Here is a 24,122-nt window from a genome sequence, read left to right on the forward strand (position 1 = left end):
GGGTCAGCATGGCCCACCCGATGTCATTTGTGTCGGGGGTGCCTGTGGTGGCCAGGGCGCACTGCCAGTGAAAACGGGCTCCCGAGCTCTGTTTTTGACTGCGATGGCTTCCTATAACTCTCTGCCAGTGAAAATGGAGCTCGGGAGGGCCGCCCGCAGCTTTCATGAGCTCCATTTTTGCTGGCAGAAGCCCCGCGGGACAGTCCTTTGTTGTTTCTAGGACGGCCCCACAGGTCAGATCTAAGCAACCCGTGGGCCGGATTCAGGCCCCGGGCCTTGAGTTTGGCACCCCTGTCCTAATTGGACTCACTACAACCAGGAGTGAAATGCTCCAGGTTCGGACTGGATTGCCCGATCCAGTAGTGATGGCGGCAGGTGGTTCGGAGAACCGGTAGCAAAAATCCCTGCCCCCCCCGTCCCGCTACAGCTGAGCCACGCAATCATCAGGGTGGTTTTTTTTTAACTTTTAAAAGCATTTTTTCTTTGGCTGAAAAAATGCTTTTAAAAGTAAAAAAAAAACCCACTCCTGATGATCGCTCGGTTCAGCTGGGATCGTCAGAACCCTTTAAAAGCCTGGTTTCTACAAGCTCTTCAGTTGAAGAGGTTGTAAAAAAAAAAGCTTTTAAAAGGCTCCTCTGGCGATCCCAGCAGACTTGCCTGATCGCCAGAATCTTTTAAAAGCATTTTTTTTTACAACCTCTTCAGCCGAAGAGGTGGTAGAAAACATGCTTTTAAAAGTTTCTAGCGATCAGGCAACTCAGCTGGGATCGTCAGAACCTTTTAAAAGCTTTTTTTAGCTCTGGCGATCCCAGCTGAGTTGCCTGATCATCACAGGCTTTTAAAAGCATTTTTCTTCAGCCAAAGAGGTTGTAGAAAAAATGCTTTTAAAAGTAAAAAAAAAAAAAGTGGCCACGCCCACCCAGTTACAACAGCATGCACAAAGTGACTTTATGGCCATTTCGATTATTGTTTGGACAGGGATTATTTTTTCTTTCTCTTTCCAAAAACAAAAGCAGTTTATTTTTATTTTTTTAACATCGAACACTCGGCTGCCTCACCTTAAGCCAGGATTTATAGTCAGGGCGCACAAAATTCCAAGTCAAAACAAAGCTCCACCTTTAACTTGGAATGTTAAGTTTTCAGTAGCCTCATCGTGGCAAAATCTGGTGAGAGGAGTATTATTATTTTTTATTATTGTTGTTGTTTTTTCCTGAGTCTACACAAGCATGCTGGCTGGGGAATTTTGAGAGTTGAAGTCCACTCATTTTAAAGTGTTACTTGTTGTCTGTTCTGGATGGAATTCAGAAGTATGCAGAAAATTAAGGTGTTTATTTCCTTTGGGCCGCCTTCATTTTCAATTTCATCTCTATTTTGCTTCCTTCTTTTTCGTGACTCTTTTTTAAAACTGCTTTTCCCAGCGGCTTAGTTCTCTCTATCGTATCCAAGGCTGAAAGGGTGTGCAAGGAGAATAAAATAAATAACCAGCCCACCAAGAATAAGAGCAGAAGGACTCAGGGTTTGTGCGTAACACTAAGCAATGGAAGGGAAAAGGGAATTTGGGTGTAAATCACTTGTAGCGAGAAGCCCGGAAAAGAGAGATAAAGAAAAAACAAAACAGCTTCTTGGCCAGAAAATTCTGGCAGCGGCAGCTAGGAAGACCTTCTTGTGAATAACATCATTAAAAAAGAAGCTAAGTTTGGCTGCATGCTGGTTTGTGGAGCGAGCGATAGCCTTTTGTGGTCTGAGATGGTTTATTAAATTGCTATTGGTGGGAGATACCAGCTAGGAAGGCCAGGCAGAGGATGGGAAGCCCTTCTTTCCAGAAAAGAAGATAGCTAATAATAACAGTAACAGAGTTGGAAGGGACCTTGGAGGTCATCTAGTCCAACCCCCTGCTCACGCAGGAGATGTGTCCTAGGGATTCGAACCGGCAAACAAACAAACTTCCTAACAAACAGGAAGCAGCAGGTGAAGCTAAGCAAGATCACATCAAATACCTGTACAATTAGCACAGGGGCCCCCCAAGGCTGTGTGCTCTCCCCACTTCTCTTTTCTCTGTGTACCAATGACTGCATCTCCAATGATCCATCTGTTAAGCTACTGAAGTTTGCAGATGACACAACAGTGATTGGTCTCATTCGAGACAATGACGAATCCGCATATAGACGAGAGGTCGAACGACTAGCCTTGTGGTGCAACCAAAACAATCTGGAACTGAACACACTCAAAACCGTAGAAATGGTGGTAGACTTTAGGAGAAACCCTTCCATACTTCCACCTCTCATAATACTTGACAACACAGTATCAACAGTAGAAACCTTCAAATTTCTAGGTTCTATCATATCGCAAGATCTAAAATGGACAGCTAACATCAAAAACGTCATCAAAAAAGCAGAACAAAGAATGTTCTTTCTGCACCAACTAAGTAAGCTCAAACTGCCGAAGGAGCTGCTGATCCAGTTCTACAGAGGAATTATTGAGTCTGTCATCTGCACCTCCATTTGGTTCTACAACCCAACAAGACAGACACAGACTTCAGAGGATCATTAGAACTGCAGAAAAAACCATGGCTACCAACCTGCCTTCCATTGAGGACCTGTATACTGCACGAATCAAGAAGAGGGCCGTGAAAATATTTGCAGATCCCTCACATCCTGGACATAAACTGTTTCAACTCCTACCCTCAAAACGACGCTATAGAGCACTGCACACCAGAACAACTAGACACAAGAACAGTTTTTTCCCGAAGGCCATCACTCTGCGAAACAAATAATTCCATCAACACTGTCAAACTATTTACTGAATCTGCACTACTAATAATGGTCTCATAGTTCCCATCACCAATCTCTTTCCACTTATGACTGTATGACTATAACTTGTTGCTGGCAATCCTTATGATTTATATTGATATATTGACCATCAATTGTGTTGTAAATGTTGTACCTTGATGAACGTATCTTTTCTTTTATGTACACAGAGAGCATATGCACCAAGACAAATTCCTTGTGTGTCCAATCACACTTGGCCAATAAAATTCTATTCTATTCTATTCAAATTGCCAACCTTTCTGATCGACAAGCTCAGTGTCTTAGCCGCTGAGCCACCTAGTCAGGCTATGCTTTTTCAGGCATTGCTTGAGGAACATCTGCAGGGGATGGTCAAGATCCAGCTGTGGGGTTTCCAAGTGGTCTCCTATCCCGTCCTTCTCAGCATTGGAGATCAGCCAAGGTTGGCTCAAGACTGCCACCTGCTGTTGGTCTAAGGAACAGAGGAGGTTTACAAATTTAATCTCTGTTCATTTTAATGTTTAAGGTTTTAGGTCAGGGGTCCTCAAATTTTTAAAACAGGGGGCCAATTCACAGTCCCTCAGTCTGTTGTGGGGAGGTCAGATCAGCTGGTTGGGAATGGCTAGGTGGTCATGTGACTGGATGGGCGTGGCTAATTTAGCAGTCCATTAAATAATACACACTAATTAAATTTTAATTTGTTTTGCTCCTGGGGGTGTTTTATTTGCTTTTGTCTGCAGGTTGCTCTTTTGATTGACTTTTCTTTTTATTAGATCATTTTTTAAGTTGTTTACGAGGCCCCCAGCCTCCATAAGGTGGTAGGGGGCCGGTGGTAGGTGGGCCGATGTGGGCGGGGCAGCCTCGGGGTCCTGTGCGGGCTGGATTAATGGCTTCGGCGGTATGTGGCTGTAGTTTGAGGACCCCTGTTTTAGGGTCTTGTGCTTGCTTTTATGATGGGGTAAGCCGCCCTTACCCCGTAAGGCATGCGGGGTAAACCGCGCAGGGACGTGGTGGCTCAGGGGCTAGGACGTTGAGCTTGTCGATCGAAAGGTCGGCAGCTCAGCAGTTTGAATCCCTAGTGCTGCTGTGTAACGGGGTGAGCTCCCGTTACTTGCCCCAGCTTCTGCCAACCTAGCAGTTTCGAAAGCACGTAAAAATGCAAGTAGAAAAAGTAGGGACCACCTGTGGTGGGAAGGTAACAGTGTTCCATGCGCCTTTGGCGTTGAGTCATGCCGGCCACATGACCACGGAGACATCTTCGGACAGCGCTGGCTCTTCGGCTTTGAAACGGAGATGAGCACCGCCCCCTAGAGTTGGCAACGACTAGCACGTATGTGAGAGGGGAACCGTTACCTTTACCTTTAAGCCGCCCTGCTTTGCTTGACAGTGAGATAGATGGCATATAAATTCAGTAAATGAACAAATAAAGATAATATAATGTACCTGTAAGAGAACGTGCTAGTTGTTCCCGACTCTAGGGGGCGGTGCTCATCTCCGTTTCAAAGCCGAAGAGCCAGCGCTGTCCGAAGACGTCTCCATGGTCATGTGGCCAGCATGACTCAACACCAGAGGCGCACGGAACGCTGTTACCTTCCCACCAGAGGTGGTCCCTATTTTTTCTACTTGCATTTTTTACGTGCTTTCGAAACTGCTAGGTTGGCAGAAGCTGGGACAAGTAACGGGAGCTCACCCCGTTACACGGCAGCACTAGGGATTCGAACCATTGAGCTGCCGACCTTTCGATTGACAAGCTCAACGTCCTAGCCCCTGAGCCGCCGCATCCCTATATTTTGGGGTAAACACAGTATTAAATGCCTCTGTCTGTTGACGATCTTAACTGGGGCTTATTTTGAGGGTAGGGCTTATATTACGAGCATCCTGAAAAATCATGCTAGGGCTTATTTTAAGGTTGGGTTTTATTTTTGGGGAAAACAGGGTAGCAAAGACTGAACTTTTGGCTGGGTTATTTCTTTTCCATTTTGGGGAGTTAGGCAGAAGGAAGTAAAACAAAACAGATGGTGTTGTAATATTCCTATTATTTATTTCTAAAGCCTCAAATTGGGCTGTCCACATTTTCTTGGCCAAATGTTCTGCCAAGTTTCGTCAGAACGATCTTGGTGGGATGATGGATCACACAGGCAGCTGATGGACGGAAAGTAATTCTGAAAAATGCCTTTCCACATCCCTAGCAGAAGGGAAGCTTTTTTTAAAAAAAAATTAAAAAATAATTTATGCAATAGATCTTTTAAATCTCACCTTTACATGTAACATACATAAAACTCCTTCTTCCTTATTTCCCGCATGACAACAACCCTGTGATGTGGGTTGGGATGACATAAAGTGATTGTCCCAAAGTCATCCAGCTGGCTTTCATGGTTAAAGTGGGACTAGAACTCTCCATCTCCTGGTGACTGGCTCAAAGTCACCCAGTTGGTTTTCATGCCTAAAATGGAACTAGAACTCTCCATCTCCTGATGATTGGCCCAAAGTCACCCAGCTGGTTTTCATGCCTAAGATGGAACTAGAACTCTCCATCTCCTGATGATTGGCCTAAAGTCACCCAGCTGGTTTTCATGCCTAAAATGGAACTAGAACTCTCCATCTCCTGGTGATTGTCCCAAAGTCACCCAGCTGGTTTTCATGCCTAAGATGGAACTAGAACTCTCCATCTCCTGATGATTGTCCCAAAGTCACCCAGTTGGTTTTCATGCCTAAAATGGAACTAGAACTCACCATCTCCTGATGATTGGTCCAAAGTCACCCAGCTGGTTTTCATACCTAAGATGGAACTAGAACTCACCGTCTCCTGGTGATTGGCCTAAAGTCACCCAGTTGGTTTTCATGCCTAAGATGGAACTAGAGCTCAATGTCTCCTTGTGATTGGCTTAAAGTCACGGAGATGAGTTCCATGCCAAAGGTGGAACAATAACACTGAAAAAAGTGATTTATGACCATTTTTCACACTTACGACGGTTGCAGCATCCCAAGGGTCACATGATCAAAATTCAGGTTCTTGGCAACTGTTATGTATTTAGGATGGTTGTAGTGTTCCGGGGGTCATGTGATCACCTTCCCAGCTGCCTTCCAATAAGCAATATTTTTTTTAAATTTCATTTTGTCACAACAGTATATACAAACATTGTCATAAATAAAAAAAACATATCATGAAGAAAATATATATATATAAGTAAAGAATATGCATCAGCTATATTAATTTGATATAATGAAGGGAACATAATATAATAATAATATAATATATTATAATATATAATATAATATAATATAATATAATATAATATAATATAATATAATATAATATAATATAATATAATATAATATAATATAATATAATATAATATAATATAATATAATATAATATAATATAATAATAGAACAGGAACGGTAGGCACCTTTGTGCTCTTATGCACGCCCCTTATAGTCCTCTTAGGAATGGGGTGAGGTCAATAGTAGATAGTTTTTGGTTGAAGATTTTGGGATTTTGAGTAGAGACTATAGAGTCAGGTAATGAGTTCCAAGCATTAACAACTCTGTTACAGAAGTCATATTTTCTGCAATCAAGTTTGAAGTGGTTGACATTAAGCTTGAATCTATTTTTTGTTCTTGTAATATTGCGATTGAAGCTGAAGTAATCTTTTACAGGAAGGATATTGCAATAGATGATTTTGTGTGTTAAACACAGGTCATGTCGAAGTCGACGGAGTTGTAAGTTTTCTAATCCCAGGATTTCAAGTCTGGTGGTATAAGGTATTTTGTTGTTTTCGGAGGAGCGAAGAACTCTTCTAGTAAAATATTTCTGGACGCGTTCAATTGTATTTATGTCAGAGATGTGGTGAGGGTTCCAGACGGATGAGCTGTATTCAAGAATAGGTCTGGCAAATGTTTTGTATGCTCTAGTTACAGCGGGGGAAGCCAGACTTTGCTTAATGACTGCATGATTCATTTAACAACTGCAGTGATTCGCTTAACAACTGTAGCCAAAAGGGAAAAGTCACTTAACAAAGGGCCTCATTTAGCAACAGAAAAATTGGACTCAATTGCGGTTGTAAGACTACCTATAACCTGCTCCTGATGTCCTGGTGTTTCCTGTTCTTAAGGTTTCAAATCTATAAATTCTCTGTTTGCCTTCAACAGACCAAGAATCCTGGCTTGTGCCAAACTGGATGTAACCTTTCCCCCCCTCCCCCTCTTTCTCTTGAAAGATCACCCAGCTGAAGATAGAGAATAACCCATTTGCCAAAGGCTTCCGAGGGAGCGACGACACCGACCTCCGCGTGGCAAGACTACAAAGGTAGGGTGAAGGAAAATTTTTAAGAAACGTCTGGAAATAATTGTTTATGGAGATCATTCAGATCACAGCTTGTCCCAAAGGTCCTTGAAAACGTTTTGCTTTTCATCCCAGAAACTGAACTGAACAGAACCGAAGAAGCTTCTGGGATGACGAGTGAAATGCTTTCAAGGAAAAATACCAAGGAAGTCCAGTTGCCTTTTAATAAAAGCGCCCTTGGGAGCCTTGAAAAATTATATTCTTTTTTTTTTTTAATTACTTTTTTTACAACAAACAAACAAAAAGAAAATACATTATTACACCCTTGTGCTATACATAAAAGGAAGATTTGGGTCTTCGGATATATCCTCATGATTGCCAAAATCCACGTTCTCGAGGTACAGGTACTGAAGCGTCCAATGTTCCAAGCGCAAAGTCCACAAATGGTTTCCAAGTCTTCCAGAAAATATCTTCTTTATACACACCACTTCTAATTTTAATATCACATGTCATTTTATCATTTAAAGCTAATTTCCACATTTCAGAATTCCACTCTTCTATTCTAAAAATCACATCTAGTTTCCAATATCTAGCTATTATAATTCTACCTATTATAATCATAATTCTAATCAATTCTTTTTCATATTTTGTTAATTCTATTTCCTTAATTACCAACAATAATATAGTTTCCACTCTCAATGTTATTACTTTCCCCATCATTTCAAATATCATTTTCTCCAATTGTTGCCAAAACTTTTAACCTTATCACAATTATACCACATATGTTCATAAGTCCCCAATTCCATCTCACATCTCCAACATTTTTACTAATTTTTTATCCATTTGTGACAATCTTACTGAGTCAAATACCATTTCAAACAACTTTATAATTGTGCTCTTTAATCCTTATAGATAAAGTTTTCATAATTCTACTCTTCCAATTCACATTCCAATCTGACTCTGGTATTTCAATATTAAGATCTTTTTCCCAATTTGTCCTCATCACTCTTTGTAATTTTTCATCAGAATTTATAATCTTATAAACCCTACTAACGAGTCCCTTTAGCCCAATTTCATCTTTCATAATCCGAGATACTAAATATTCAAATTCAGTTTCAGATCTATTTATCGAATAATTTTCCTTTAGTTTTTTGTCCATTTTCTATCTGTATTTTTCAAACCAACTTAACCCTAATTTTTCAATAATTTCTTTATTCCTCCTTTCATTTCCATAACTTTTATCCAATCTCTAATAATTTCTATATTTTCCTCTTTAATCACTTCATTCGTTTTATATTATTTTTAATCGGCCAAATTCAATTGTCTCCCCAAAAGATCATATCCGGAATTAAAATTTTAACAAATTTATTCCACATTTTACTTAATCCCTTTAACCAATAACTTCTACTTACACATTTTAAATTTGCTTTATCTAAAAACCACCTTGATCCAAATTTCTCTATATCCCTTAACTCTAAGTCTCTCCAATAGTTATCTTCACCTTTAAATATTTTTACCACTATCCGGATACCATACGCACAGTAATAATTAAATAATTTGGGGATTCCTAATCCACCTTCTTTTTGATTTTGATACCACATTTTCTTCACTAATCTAGGTCTTTTACCACCGTTACAAATTTATCCAGTTTTTCTGATATCCTTCAATATCTTTCTCTGTCAAATTTAGTGGTAGCATCTCGAATAAAAAGTTGAACTTGGGCAGCAACATCATCTTACACATTGCAATTCTACCAAACCAAGACAACTTTAAAATTTTATATTTATCTATCTTCTTCTCAATTTCGTTAATCACCACATCATAATTAAATTTTTTCAATTCTTTAACCTTAAGTGAAAGCACTATACCCAAATATTTCAATGTGTTTGTAATCCTTATCCCAAATTGCTCTTGCATATTCTCAGACTCATTACCATTACTATCCATCAATAATTCTGACTTTGACCAATTTACTTTCAATCCTGTCATTTCCTCAAATTCTATCAAATGCTTATATATCTTTTCAAATCTTTCTCTACATTTTCAAAATAATTAAAGTATCATCCATACAAATTTATCTTATACCCTTATATCCTTCTAATTCTTCATCTTTTCTATCATTTTGTCAATATTTCCATAGCCAATAAAAATAATGTTGGGGACAGGGACATCCTTGTCTCGTACCAGCTTCTAATTTTATCTCTTCAGTTAATATTCCATTCACCTTCACTCTTGCACTGCTCTTTTGGTACAATTTTGAAATAACATGTATAAACTTATTACCAAAGCCTAAAGCCTCCACAATTACTTTAATAGTTTCCCATTGTACAGAATCAAAAGCTTTAAAAATATCCAATGATACTATACCAATTTTATCACCATTATATTCAGCTACATCTATAATATTTAATACTCTTCTAACAATATCACTCATGTATCTACCCTTCACAAAACCTACTTGATTATAACTTATATATCTATCTATAAATCTATTTAATCTATTACTTATAATAGCAGTAAATATCTTTGCATCCTGATTAATTAAAGAAATGGGCCGATAGGACTCAATCCTTTCTAAATCTTTATCTGGTTTAGGAATTAGGATATCACCGTTCTGTTCCATGACGAAGGTACTTCCCACCATGTAATATTCCATTGAATAATTTTTGCAATCTTGGTATTATTAATTCTTTAAATTCTTTATAAAACTCAACAGGTAATCCATCCTCACCTGGAGCTTTCCTAATTTTAATTTTGTATTATTCCATTAATCTCATCTTGTGTTATATCTTCTTCCATCAATTCCTTATATGTTTGATCAATTTTCACCACATACTTTTCTAAATAGGTTTGCAATTTTCCCCGATTAATTGGTTTCTTTGAATATAGATTCTGAAAAAAATTTCTAACCACTTCACATTTCTCTAATTTTTTATAACATCTTATACCTCTATCATCTATCAAAACTCCAATTTCTCTCTTCTCTCTTTTATCTTTCGCCATCTTTGCCAATAATTTAGAATTTCTATTACTAAAATCAAAAATTCCTATTTAAAATCTCAAATTTCTTTTTACTAACTCTGTATCTTCTTCTATCATTTTATTTCTTAACATATTAAGCTCCTGAAGAATTTTTTTCTTTAGTAAGCAAAATTGATTTTCCAATTCTTTAATCTGATTTTATCTCTTTCCATTTTAATTTTTATAATTTTTATATTTCCTACTTGATAGTTTGATACTCTCCCCTCTAAACACCGCTTTCATCGCATCCCAAACAATTTCAAATTTAACCTCCCTGTTATCATTTAATCTCCAACTTTCCTCCAATTTTTTAAGTATCCATTTTTTATCCTTTTCATTTTATACAATTTCTCGTCATATCTCCAATAGCTTCTTTTTCTCAAAATTAAAATCTAAGTCCACCATAACTTCTGCATGATCAGAATCTTTAAAATTCCCACATCTACCTTATCCACATTATTCAACAAATCTTTAGAAAGAAAAATATAATCAATTCTAGAATATGTATTATATATCTTAGAAAAAGTGTATACTCTCTCAATTCCTTTAACCTCTCTCACACATCAACCACACCGTTTGAAGCATCCACATATTTAAAATCTCAAATTTCTTTTTACTAACTCTGTATCTTCTTCTATCATTTTATTTCTTAACATATTAAGCTCCTGAAGAATTTTTTTCTTTAGTAAGCAAAATTGATTTTCCAATTCTTTAATCTGATTTTATCTCTGATTAAATTAAAATCCCCATTTTATTTGCTCCTCCACAGCGGGTAGGATTAGTACTGTCTATTTTATCTCTTTCCATTTTAATTTTATAATTTTATAACTCCCATTTAAAATATAAATTAACAAGTGTCACTTTTTCCTCATTAAGATTTCCAACAATTATTACATATCTTCCATCTTCATCCAAAATTACCTTATGTTTTCAAAGTACACCCTATCTGATATCAGTGTTGCAACTCCTCTAGCTTTTGAAGTTCCAAATGCTTTTCATATATTTGCATACCTTTTATATACATTCTATTTGAATTCATCACTCAGAAAAAAGATAGCGATGACCCGCATTCAGCTTCAGATTTTCCAATTCTTTAATCTGATTTTATCTCTTTCCATTTTAATTTTGTATTATTCCATTAATCTCATCTTGTGTTATATCTTCTTCCATCAATTCCTTATATGTTTGATCAATTTTCACCACATACTTTTCTAAATAGGTTTGCAATTTTCCCGATTAATTGGTTTCTTTGAATATAGATTCTGAAAAAATTTCTAACCACTTCACATTTCTCTAATTTTATGACATCTTATACCTCTATCATCTATCAAAACTCCAATTTCTCTCTTCTCTCTTTTATCTTTCGCCATCTTTGCCAATAATTTAGAATTTCTATTACTAAATTCAAAAAAATTCCTATTTAAAAATCTCAAATTTCTTTTTACTAACTCTGTATCTTCTTCTATCATTTTATTTCTTAACATATTAAGCTCCTGAAGAATTTTTTTTCTTTAGTAAGCAAAATTGATTTTCCAATTCTTTAATCTGATTTTATCCCTTTCCATTTTAATTTTATAATTTTTATATTTCCTACTTGATAGTTTGATACTCTCCCCTCTAAACACCGCTTTCATCGCATCCCAAACAATTTCAAATTTAACCTCCCCGTTATCATTTAATCTCCAACTTTCCTCCAATTTTTTAAGTATCCATTTTTTATCCTTTTCATTTTATACAATTTCTCGTCATATCTCCAATAGCTTCTTTTTCTCAAAATTAAAATCTAAGTCCACCATAACTTCTGCATGATCAGAATCTTTAAAATTCCCACATCTACCTTATCCACATTATTCAACAAATCTTTAGAAAGAAAAATATAATCAATTCTAGAATATGTATTATATATCTTAGAAAAAGTGTATACTCTCTCAATTCCTTTAACCTCTCTCACACATCAACCACACCGTTTGAAGCATCCACATATTTAAAATCCCCATTTTATTTGCTCCTCCACAGCGGGTGGGATTAGTACTGTCTATTTTATCTCTGATTAAATTAAAATCCCCAGCCACAATTACTTTCCTACACTTTCATTCTCCAAAATTTTGTTATTTTTCAAGAAATTCTCTTTGTTTTCATTCGGTAAATATAAATTAACAAGTGTCACTTTTTCCTCATTAAGATTTCCAACAATTATTACATATCTTCCATCCTCATCCAAAATTACCTTATGTTTTTCAAAGTACACCCTATCTGATATCAGTGTTGCAACTCCTCTAGCTTTTGAAGTTCCAAATGCTTTTTCATATATTTGCATACCTTTTATATACATTCTATTTGAATCTTCAGATTTCTGATGGGTTTCTTGTAAAAATAAAATATCTGGTAAATCCCTTTTAATCTTAAGCTCCAATCTTCTTCTTTTAATCTGATTCCCTGTACCCTTCACATTCCATGACATTATTTTTATAACTCCCATTTAAAATATAAATTTTTTAATCCTATCCCCGCATCTTCCTTTCTGTGCCCACCACCCGACATTAAACTACATATAAACAACAATAAGAAAACAGAAAAAAACAAAAAACAAAACAAACAATAAAGTACAAACAATCTTCTTCCCCCACATCCTCATCGGTTTCGCCTCTATAAAGAGAATGGGGGAGAGGGGACGTGCCAATGCCCGGGCCACTTCTTTCGGGCTGTCTATTTGAATTCATCACTCAGAAAAAAAGATAGCGATGACCCGCATTCAGCTTCGTATTTTCCAAGACTCTTATCTGCTTCTTCTCCTACTGTATCCTCACGACTCTTCTTCTGTTCAACCAACACAGGTGATATTTCTTTCCTCTTTAACCCTTTAGAGTCTTGCCCTCCAATAGCCCCTTTTTCTTCTTCTGAGATTGATGTTTCCGCGTATGTTCCACCCATCTGAAGCATTTGATCTTTTATCTCCATTAAATCCTCCATCTCAATCAGTCCAAGCTCCCGTAAATATAATAATGCATCTATATCTGGGGTGATTGTACGCATCCTTCCTTTATAAAAAAATTTCAATTGTTGTGGTGGCCTCCAATTGTATTTAATTCCATTATCTCTCAAAACTTTTGTAATTGGTTTTAAAAAAAATCTCCATGCCCTTTCTTCTCTTGATATATCCGGGAAGACTTGAATAGTCTTCCCTTCAAACTTCAAAGCATCTCCCAACTCTCTCACCTTGGCCATAACTTCCAACTTATCACCAAGATTTGCGAACCTGACAAGCACATTCCTGTTAGAACCATTTTGCCTTCTATATCCAATTCTAAAAACACTTGCCAGGTCTGCTATTGTAAACGTAAATTGCGTATCCAAATCATTAATCCATTTCAGAACCCGCTGTTTCAATTTATCCTCCTTTTCTTCCGAGATTCCTCTGATAACAAAATTATATTTCCTCATCTCTTCTTCCAAAAGACAAATTCTCTTATCTTGCTGCTCATTTTTATAAAATATTTTGCCAATTTGCCGATCTACTTTTGCCTCATGCACATGCATCTGCTCCATTTCATCTTTAATCATTATCATTTCCTCTTTTTGTTTAACAAAGTTATCATTCATATCTTGCTTCAAATTTTGCACTTCGGATGTCAGTTTCAATGTCAAATTATCTATACGCTCTGATAGTCCTGCTATTTTTTCCCCAATTTTATTTAAAGCTGCAGCAAGTTGCTGCGTTTCTGAAAGTTGTTGAGTCATTTTGAAAAAAACCAAAAAAATTTCCAAACTAGGATTCCAAACCAATTTTACAGAGGGTCTTAGTGAAGATCAAAGGACGACAGTCTTTTAATTGAAGCGAAGCGGCTTATGCACTGTTATCTCTCAAGTTCAAGGATACTCCACAAAGAAACACAGAACTTCACAGCTAACATTAATCAGCGCCATTTTTTCCTCCACGTCAGCAAAGCAGAAAGAAAGACAAAGCAACTTAAACGAAGCAGAATCCTTTTTTTTTCCTGTAATATAAACAAGCTATTAATTTGCTCTCAAGAAAAAAAAAATAAAGAAAAAATTATCCGCTCAGTAAAATCTTCTTGCTGCTAAACAATCCAACAAAAAATCAGTTTCTCTTCTCTTCAATTAAATTCTGTGTATATTAAATTCTTCTCATTATCAGATTCAGTCCTTAATATTCACTCCTTAGCCTCAGCAATAGAAAAAAATTTTTTTAACACAGAACACGATAGTTAATTTTGGAAAAACAAAATACAGCAATTTATTCCAACTTAACGTGTCTGCCGGCTCGGTCATTCCACGCTGTAGAAACTCCTTAATTCAAGCCGTTTCAGATGACCTACCAGTTTTAAATTCAATCTGCTGGGCTGTTAACACTTTCACCTCATGATTTATTAACTTTCATCCATAACAGTGCATTCCAAACGGCATAAATTCTCATAAATCTTCATTAATAAGCCCTGTGAAGTGAAGGAAAGGTCCTTACCCCACCACGGTCATGGCCACGCCCCCGAAAAATTATATTCTAAGTCAGGGGTGTCAAACTGGATTTCTTTGAGGGCCAGATCAGCAATGTGCTGCGTGCCGGTGGGGGGCGGGGCGGGGAGGGGAGGGGGTGGACACAGGATGGACACCTCTTGCAGTATCCTGCTGGCCAAAACGGGGCCGGGGGGGGCCCACATGTCCCCCCGCGGCCTATTTTTGGCCTCCATGGCCTCCTGCATGACTCTGCCGGCTGAAAATGGGCCGCCGGGGAGCTGTGTACGCCCCTCTGTGCCCCGTTTTGGCCAGCAGAGGCACCGCTAGCTGGTCCTTTGATATTTCCAGGCCGGCCCCACGGGCAGGATCTAAGCTCCCCATGGGCTAGATCCGGCCCACAGCCCTTGAGTTTGACATCCATGTTCTAAAGCGAATGTCAGTTTCGGTGTAGGTCCAGAAGCCACAAAAACAAAGACATATACGAAGCAGAAGACGAAGCAGAAGACGCAGTTACCAACATTGTTTTCCGGCAAAGCCCAAAGGCCGTTGCTGGTTTGTTTTAAGCCTTATGGGAGGGGCCAATCATCTCTTGGCCCTACTCCTGAGTTGTCCTCTCTGCTTAAGCTGCTTTTGCCTTCTGGCAGCTCTTTTCATGCGTGCATTAGGAACAGGCTCCTCCTGTTCCTCTGCCTCACTACTGTCAGCCTCTGGAGGCTCTGGACTCCGCACTTCCCGATGGTCCTGGCCTCACCTCAGCCTCATCGCTGTCCGACTCCGTTGCCAGCTCCGTAGGCTGCTGACGGACCACAACATGCTGCCTGTCACACCCCCTGGCCAGGCCCACCATGGCCACGCCCACCCACCATGGCCACGCCCACTCATTACGGCAGAGAATCGGTTGTTAAATTATTTGAATCATCACTTTGAGGATAAAGTCCTCCTCTCTGTTTCTGTGAAGATTCTCCATCCTCCAGGTCATAGTTTTTAGGACACAGTGCGTTTTCAAAAGGCAGCTGGACTTTTTTCCCCCCTTTGAGGAAGAAGAATAAAACGTTTCGTTTGTCATCCAAGAAACTCCATCACTTTTCTTTTCTCAGAAGAGACTAGACCAGGGGTCCCCAACGTTTCGGACCTCAGGGACCACTAAATTCATAATTTTAAATCCCGCGGACCACTAATATGATCTGCCTAATGACCGGCTGGGTGGATGTGGCTAGGTGGTCATATGACTGGGCGGGCGTGGCCAACTCAATGTCACTTACATCGAGGGGCGCCTCTACTCACCCCTCGCCTGCCAGCCACTCCTCGCCTGCCCGCCCGGGCTCCTTAGGGCCCCAACAAGAAAGAGTTGGCAAAACAGCTGCTCAGTTCAAATTGGATCTGACCGAGAAGGAGACTCAGCAGAAGCATCTCACTGAGGACTAGGAGCATAGGCTTTCCAAGCAGAGGGAAGACCTGCAGGAGTGCAAGGCCAGGTACGGCGCCTGGAGGCTCAGCGGGCTGAGATGGTCAGCCAGTTCCAGGCCATGAGGCAGTCCCACTGGAACAAGGCCCTCCGGCTCTTCGCCACCAGCAGCACTTCCCTCCAGCCTTTGCCCAAAGTCCCGCACCAGGAGGCTGAAGCAGACCCCAAGTCAGAATTTCTGCCCCCTTCTGACCCACACAAAAAGACCCCAAAGGAGGAGACTCTCTGCAGCAACACAAACGTTCATTGCCCGTATCTGTCCCAGGGGTCGTAGTTTGAGGACCCCGGATTTAGTGCAATATTTTAAAAAATGCAAATAATTTTTCTGTGGACCACCCAAATTTTCTCAGTTAGTGACTGCTGGGCTAGACTAGACAGGCCCTTCTCTGAAATGCTATTGGTTCTCCTGCTTGAGCAGGGTGGGGGGTGGACTAGAAGACCTCCAAGGTCCCTCCTGGCTCTAATTCTAACTCTATTTCCGCTAACGTTTGCAGCAAAGAGTATCCCGTGATCTCGAAGACCATCATGAGGCAGAGGTTGGTCTCCACGCACGGTCAGCTCTCAGCAAAATCGGACCTCAGTCCGCCTCACGGAAGCCAACAAGGTCTCCATCACTACCAGTACGAGAACGGAGCCCACATGCAATTCGCCAGCTCAGATGCTCAGGACCTGCCCCTGAACAGCTTCCCGGCACAAAGGGAGTCTGGGCTTTTCTACCACTGTCTGAAACGGAGAGGTAAGGCAAGGAGATGAATCCAGGGGTGGGGTGGGGAGGAGATATTTTTGCCTTTTAAATAGATTTATTTTCTTGGATCATAAAAAAATAAAATACAAAACAGAAACACCAACAAACCAAGAAAAACAAAACAAAACCAACATGCATCCAGCACTAACATCAACGAAAAAGGGAAAAAAATTGGTGTACCAAAAAAAAGAAAGAAAAAGTAACCCAAATATCAAATAAAATTAACGTTAAGCGTACAGGATAAAATCTACCCCATCTGGATGCTTAAAACAAAAGAGAAAACAATAAATTCTCCCTCCCCTTTATATAGCGGGTCTACAAATAGTTATTAATCATTAATATGGCCACCCTTTGATCGAAATAAATTAATTTGTGCCATTCACTTTCAATATAAGGGAGCCAGCTTGGCATCGTAGTGAAGGTGCTGGCTTAGAAACCAGGAGACCAGTGAGTTCTAGTTCCACTTTAGGCATGAAAACGGCTGGGTGACTTTGAGGGCCAGTCACCAGGAGACTGTGAGTTCTACTTCTGCCTTAGGATGATTTTGAGTCAGTCACCAGGGGACCATGAGTTCTAGTTCTACCTTAAGCATGAAAGCCAGCTAAGTGACTTTGAGACCAATCACCAGGAGATGGTGACTTCTAGTTCTGCTTTAGGCATGAAAGCTGGCTGGGTGACTTTGGGGCCAGTCACCAGGAAACAGTGAGTTCTAGTTCTGCCTTAGGCATAAAAGCCAGCTAAGTGACTCTGGGCCAATGAGTAGGGACACTGTGAATTCTAGTCTCACCTTGCGCATGAAAGCTGGCAGGGTGACTTTGCACCAATCACCAGGAGACCGTGAGTTCTAGACTCACCTTTTATGCCTTAGGCATGAAAGGTTACTTTGGGCCAATCACCAGGAGACCGTGAGTTCTAGTCCTGCCTTAGTTCTAGTAACTGCATGGGTGGCTTTGGGCCAGGTTTTCTGTCTCAGCCCAACCTACATCACAGGGATGTTGTTATGGGGAAATAGGATGAGAAAGGAGTATTACGCATATTCACTACTTTGAGAAGTGTGTGTGTGTGTGTGTGTGTGTGTGTGTGTGTGTGTGTGTGTGTGTAAATCTAATAACAACAATTTTAAAAAGCATTTCAGGGCAACTCATAACCGTTAGCAAAATGTCTTGACCCCAGAACCTTGTCAGATAAGAAAGGAGATATTTTCTGAGCAAGTAGTTTTTTTGTTTTTTTGTTTTTAATCAGTAAGTCTTAGTTTTATCTTGCAAGATTTCTCCAGCCTCCTCAACAAGGACTCCTGGCAAATGTAAAGCCCTGTTGTTGTTGCTGGAATCCACTCACAATAAGTTTGTGCTAAGGCTCCTTGAACTTGTCAAAAGCAGGAGTTATCAAAACGTTGCCGCATGTTCCTTGTCAAAGTTTGCAAAAAGTCATCGTTGGATACGAGGAAACGGCGGGCCGTTCAAGTCACTGAAATTCTCAGATGATGAAAACAAACTCATGGAAACTAAGATTGATAGGATTAGCTAGATCCTGGCTGCGTTCTGTCTTTTTTGTTTTTGTTTTTTTTACTAACGAGGAAAATCCTTTGAGGAATAAAATAAGGGGATGAGATTCGGCTGTCATGGTAGTTTCTTAAGCAATTTATTACGGTCTGGATCAATTTTTTAAAAAGAAAAATTAATCTATACAGTTAAGGACTATCTATGCCAAAAAGAAGCAGTGAACAAATTTAGGTAAAGGTAAAGGTTCCCCTCGCACATAGCTGCTAGTTGTTCCCGACTCTAGGGGGCGGTGCTCATCTCCCTTTCAAAGCCGAAGAGCCAGCGCTGTCCAAAGACATCTTCGTGGTCATGTGGCCGGCATGACTCAATGCCAAAGGCGCAAGGAACGCTGTTACCTTCCCACCAAAGATGGTCCCTATTTTTTCTACTTGCATTTTTTACATGCTTTCGAACTGCTAGGTTGGCAGAAGCTGGGATAAGCTCACCCTGTTACACGGCACTAGGGATTCGAACCGCTGAGCTGCCGACCTTTCGATCCATAAGCTTAGCGCCTTAGCCACTAAGCCACCTAGTTTTGCATAAAATCAATCTATCACCTATAGATAGTCCTCGACTTACAACAGTTCATTTAGTGGCTGTCCAAAGCAGCGGTGGGTTTCACATTATGTTACTACCAGTTCGCCGCGCATGCTTGCTTTGTGTGTGTGCGCGCGCGCCCGGTTCGCGCACATGCCTACCTTCCACACATATACCTGGCCTTCCATGCATGCGCTTTTCTCGCACGCGCGCCTTTTGCGCATTGCGTCTGGCCTCAAAAACATACCTAAATAGGATAGAGCTGAGGCGGGCCCACCTGTGATTTCCGCTACCGGTTTGGGCGAACCAGCTGAATACCCACTCTGGTTCAAAGTTACAACGGCACTGAAAAAAGTGACTTATGACTGTTTTTCACAGTTATGACGTTTGCAGCATTCCCATGGTCATGTGATCAAAATCCAGGCATTTGGCAACTGACTCATATTTATGACAGTTGCCGTATCCCGGGGTCACATGATCACCCTTTATGACCTTCTGATCAGCAAAGTCAATGGGGAAGCCAGATTCACTTAATAACCGTGTTACTGTTGTGTCTTGCCCACTCTCACCGCAGCCGGGGCCTTCTTATCTGCTTCCGAACGCTGAGGAATGTCCTAGTATGCCTCCCGGCCCCAGCCCTGACTCCATGCCCAGACAGGCTGAGGAAAAGGAAGCACCTCCCGGCCCCAGCCCTGGCTCCATGCCCAGACAGGCTGAGGAGGAGGAAGCACCTCCCGGCCCCAGCCCTGGCTCCATGCCCAGGCAAACGGAGCAACTAGACCCCTCCCCCTCCCCCACAGCATGTGAGCCTGAGGGAGGTCAATTACCAACAGCTGCCGACTGGAGTGACCCTCGCTTCAGAAGAATTGATAGGCGGCGGCGTCAGAAGGAAGGGAGAGGCAGGCCTGGATAAGTGCTGAGTCATGGAGCCACACCCCATGGCCTATATAAAGGATCTGCTTTCTGGCATTCTCTGAGTCAGGCAAAGTCGAACATATCTTGCTGAAGTCACTTTCTGGTCTCCTGCCTGCCTTGAGAACTTTGCTAGGACTTTGGCAGAGCTGCAGAGGCACGCCTGATTCGGATTTCCCTGACCCGGCCGTCAGCGGAGGAGTGGGACACGACAGTTACTCAGTGATTCACTTAACAACGAGGCAAGAAAGGTTGTAAGATGGGGCAAAACTGTCTTAAGAACAGTTTCACTTAACAACAGAGATTTTGGGCTCAATTACGGTTGTAAGTCAAGGACTAACTTCGTAGCATAAGGAGACTGGAAGGAACTAAGCTTAAGTTGGGGAAAGAAGAAAAGAGGAGCTACCACTAAATGTTGTAGCTTATAATTCTTGATGAATGTATTTTTTTTTTCTTTTTATGTACACTGAGAGCGTGTGCACCAAAGACAAATTTCTTGTGTGTCCAATCACACTTGGCCAATAAAGAATTCTATTCTCTTCTATTTTAAATTTTGTTTTAATTAAGTTTCATTACAAGATAAAAATATACAAGAAACAAAAATTAGGAAAATACAGTAGCGGCCAAAATTGTGGAAACCTTTTGGGAAAAGTGTATTTTTGAGGTTTGATGGCTAATAACACCATTTTTTGGGGGGGAGTTTCAAGATAATCTTGAATGGCCTGGGAATTGCCCAGACCTTAACCCAATTGGAAATCTATAGAACCGACTAAAGAAACTTGTTAGTCAGAAGTGACCCAGTAATAAAACCCAGTTAATAGAAGCAATCATTCAATCTTGGTTTCACATGATAAGAGCTGCAGAACTAAAAGATTTGGTTTGCTCCATGGGAAGAGTTGTAAGGCTCTAATTCATGCTAAAGGTTACCCAACGCAGTATTAACTGACATGGTGATAATTTTTGTATATCTCACTTTTTCTGCATGTTTCACTTTTCGTCTTTATACTGTAACTGCTATTCTAATAGCAAATCCTTCATGAAAGTTATTGCATTACGTTCTTGATTAAGTTATCTTTCCATTGATACATAATTTTATAGTACTACTCCCCCCAAAAAAGTGGTGTTATTAGCTAGTTTTAGAAAATACACTTTTCCCAAAAGGTTTCCACAAAATTGGCCCCTACGGTAAGCAAAGGAAAGAGAAAAATGCAAAGAGAGACAAAAAGGACTAACTTCTGACTTACTTCATTGTTGTAAATTACAGAAATAATAATACAGCTTCGTCCTTTTTCTTTACATTTTACAACATTTCTATAATCAAAACCTAAAATCAGTTTCATTCCACTCCCCCAGTTTTGAGCAAAAAGTCCAGAAAGCGGTTTCCAAATAGAAAACAAAAATAGACACAGAGTCTGCAACATACAACCACAATTGAGCCCAAAATTTCTGTTGCTAAACAAGAGGGTTGTTGAGTTTTGCCCCATTTTACAACCATGCTTGCTGCTGTTGTTAAGCAAATAGAAGAATGGAAAGTAAAGAATGGAATAGTGGCGATAGGAAAATTGATAGTTTTAAGTAAGGAGAAGAAGCTACCGGTAATTCTCCACTTACAGGCATTTACTTAGTGACCGTTGGAAATTACAAGAACCCTAAAGAAAAGTGACTTACGACCGTTTTTCGCACTTAAGACTGCTGCAGCATCCTCATGGTCACGTGAGCAAAATTCAGGTGCCGACACCTGGCATGTCCCAAAGGTGCTTTTTCAGGAGGCAACTGGACTTTCTGGTTTTTTTCTTTGAAGACGTTTCGCTTCTCATCCAAGAAGCTTCTTCAGCTCTGACTGGAAGGTGGGGAATGGAAGGATTTTATATTCCTTGCGGACAGCTGGTCATTTGCATCGTTTTAGAGAGTCGTTGAGGTTGCTTGGAGGTTTTTCTGTGTCCTAGAGTCACCTGAGTGGTGCAAATGGGTGTGGAGCCTTCTTGGAACTGCGGGAAGGACCGTGTCGTAGACTGGAGAATAATGATGTCATATCCCTCCCCCTCTGTTGAGAGAGGGCTGCTCAATTTGGACATAGATGGCCCCTTTGACCCTTCTTTCAAACCCTGACATCACAGATAAACCTCCAAGCGGCCTCAACGACCCTCTAAAAACAATGCAAAGGACCAGCTGTCTGGAAGGAATATAAATCCTTCCATTTTCCACTATCCGGTCAGAACCGAAGAAGTATCTTGGAGTCCTAGTGGACAACCATTTTGATATGAGCCAGCAGTGTGCAGCAGCTGCTAAAAAAGCCTGGACTACATAAACAAAGGGTTAGAATCAAGATCATGTGAAGTGTTAATACGACTTTATAATGCCTTGGTAAGGCCACACTTGGAATATTGCATTCAGTTTTGGTCGCCCCGATGTAAAAAAGATGTTGAGACTCTAGAAAGAGTGCAGAGAAGAGCAACAAAGATGATTAGGGGACTGGAGGCTAAAACATATGGAAGAACAGTTGCAGGAACTGGGTATGTCTAGTTTAAGGAAAAGAAGGATTAGGGGAGACATGATAGCAGTGTTCCAATATCTCAGGGGCTGCCACAAAGAAGAGGGAGGTCAATCTGTTCTCCAAAGCACCTGAGGGCAGAACAAGAAGCAATGGGTGGAAACTAATCAAGGAGAGAAGCAACCTAGAACTAAGGAGAAATTTCCTGACAGTTAGAACAATCAATCAGTGGAACGACTTGCCTGCAGAAGTTGTGAATGCTGCAACACTGGAAATTTTTAAGAAAATGTTGGATAACCATTTGTCTGAAATGGTGTAGGGTTTCCTGCCTGGGCAGGGGGTTGGACTAGAAGACCTCCAAGGTCTCTTCCAACTCTGTTATTATGTAATGTTAAGTTTCTTGGAGAAAAAGCAAAACCTCTTCAAAGAAAAAAACAAAGAAAATCCAGTTGCCTCTTGAAAAAGCACCTTTGGGACAACCATGACCTGGATGACTGAGCACCTCCATGGATTTCTGACACCTGGCATGTAATTATGACAGTGGCAGTGCCCCAGGCTCTTGGGCTCACCTTTTGTGACCGGGAAATTTTGGGCTCAGTGGTGGTTGTAATAAGTCGAGGACTACTTGTGCATTGTTAACTTTGAAGGGTCATTATGTCGTTAGGTCAGGTCTACCCGTACGATTAAAACCAAGGATTAAAAAGAATTCTTTCCCATATCCACAGAAGGGGCCCGGCATCTGGATTTACCCTGCAAACGCTCGTACTTGGAACCGACCTCTTCCCCCGGAGATGACCCCTACTTTCGGTCGCCACCGCCCTACGACCAACAGATGTTGAGCCCCGCGTACTGCAGCGACGTGACCTCGCGGGAAGCGTGCATGTACTCCGGCTCTGAAATTGCAAGCGTGTCGGGGGTAGAAGATTTGCCTCCTCCTCCTCCCCCACCTCCTCCTCCTCCTCCCCCTCCCCCTCTGAGCTGCAATATGTGGACCTCCGTTGCACCTTACACCAGTTACAGCGTTCAGACCATGGAGACTGTGCCGTACCAGCCTTTCCCCGCTCATTTCACCGCCACCACCATGATGCCACGCCTCCCACCCATCGCCGGCCAAGGGTCCCAGCCGCCGGGCAACAGCCCTTTCGCCGTCTATAATCAGCTCTCCCAACCCCGCGAAAGAATTCCCGGATCGTCCTTCCCCAGAGAACGGATGGGCGAGAGGAAGCTCCCGTCGCCCCACTTAAGCGCGGCCAACGAGTTTCTGTACTCTCAGACTTTCTCCTTGTCCAGGGAACCCTCTTTACAGTATCATTCAGGAGTGGGCACAGTGGACAACTGGACTGATGGATGATTTCCACGTGTCGTCGCGAGGATTCGATTCGCTGCTCCCGGACAGTTAATTCGGTGTGAATATCCGCGGATGCCGTGCACGTCCGCAGCATCTAAGCAGACCTGTGTTTCTGTGGGTGTTGGGAACTTTCTGCGCAACGCCAAAGGAACTTTGTTGGGAGGGGTGGTTGGGGGGGGGTCAGTTCAGTGGAAGAGATTTGGCTCAGCAACTCGGACCCCGTCCCAGGGATCCAGTCAGGTTATTTCCCTCTTCGAGAGACGCATCCCGCACTAAGTTCCTGTCAGGCGCAAAGAATCAGGACGACAAATTAAGTTCCAGTTAAACTGATTTATTGCTCGTGCCTATACAGCCGAATCTAGTCAACTAACGTTTAGTATTAAATTGGCATTTGATAAAAAGTCAACGGAGTTCAAGAGGGGTTGGGCTTGGACTGTTTGTGGAAACATAACGGTTCTAGGCTAATTCCTCTTGTGACCCTGCCTCTCCTTTTCTTACGGTTCCTAAAATGCTCAAAG

At 41.0% G+C, this 24,122-nt stretch overlaps 1 protein-coding gene across 1 annotated transcript in view; it reads left to right on the forward strand.

Annotated features, from left to right (window-relative positions):
- The window catches only part of TBX4 (T-box transcription factor 4), a 128,202-nt gene extending 104,575 nt beyond the window's left edge, over positions 1-23,627 (forward strand). The window contains exons 8-10 of the mRNA XM_058164113.1: positions 7,007-7,095; positions 16,525-16,766; positions 22,982-23,627. Coding sequence (XP_058020096.1) covers positions 7,007-7,095; positions 16,525-16,766; positions 22,982-23,607 — 957 coding nt within the window. The 3' untranslated portion in view covers positions 23,608-23,627. The remainder of the gene's footprint in view (positions 1-7,006; positions 7,096-16,524; positions 16,767-22,981) is intronic.
- The last annotated feature ends 495 nt before the right edge of the window (positions 23,628-24,122 follow it).

This window comes from Ahaetulla prasina, chromosome 1 (assembly GCF_028640845.1).
Source record: "Ahaetulla prasina isolate Xishuangbanna chromosome 1, ASM2864084v1, whole genome shotgun sequence".
NCBI classification, from domain to species: domain Eukaryota; kingdom Metazoa; phylum Chordata; class Lepidosauria; order Squamata; family Colubridae; genus Ahaetulla; species Ahaetulla prasina.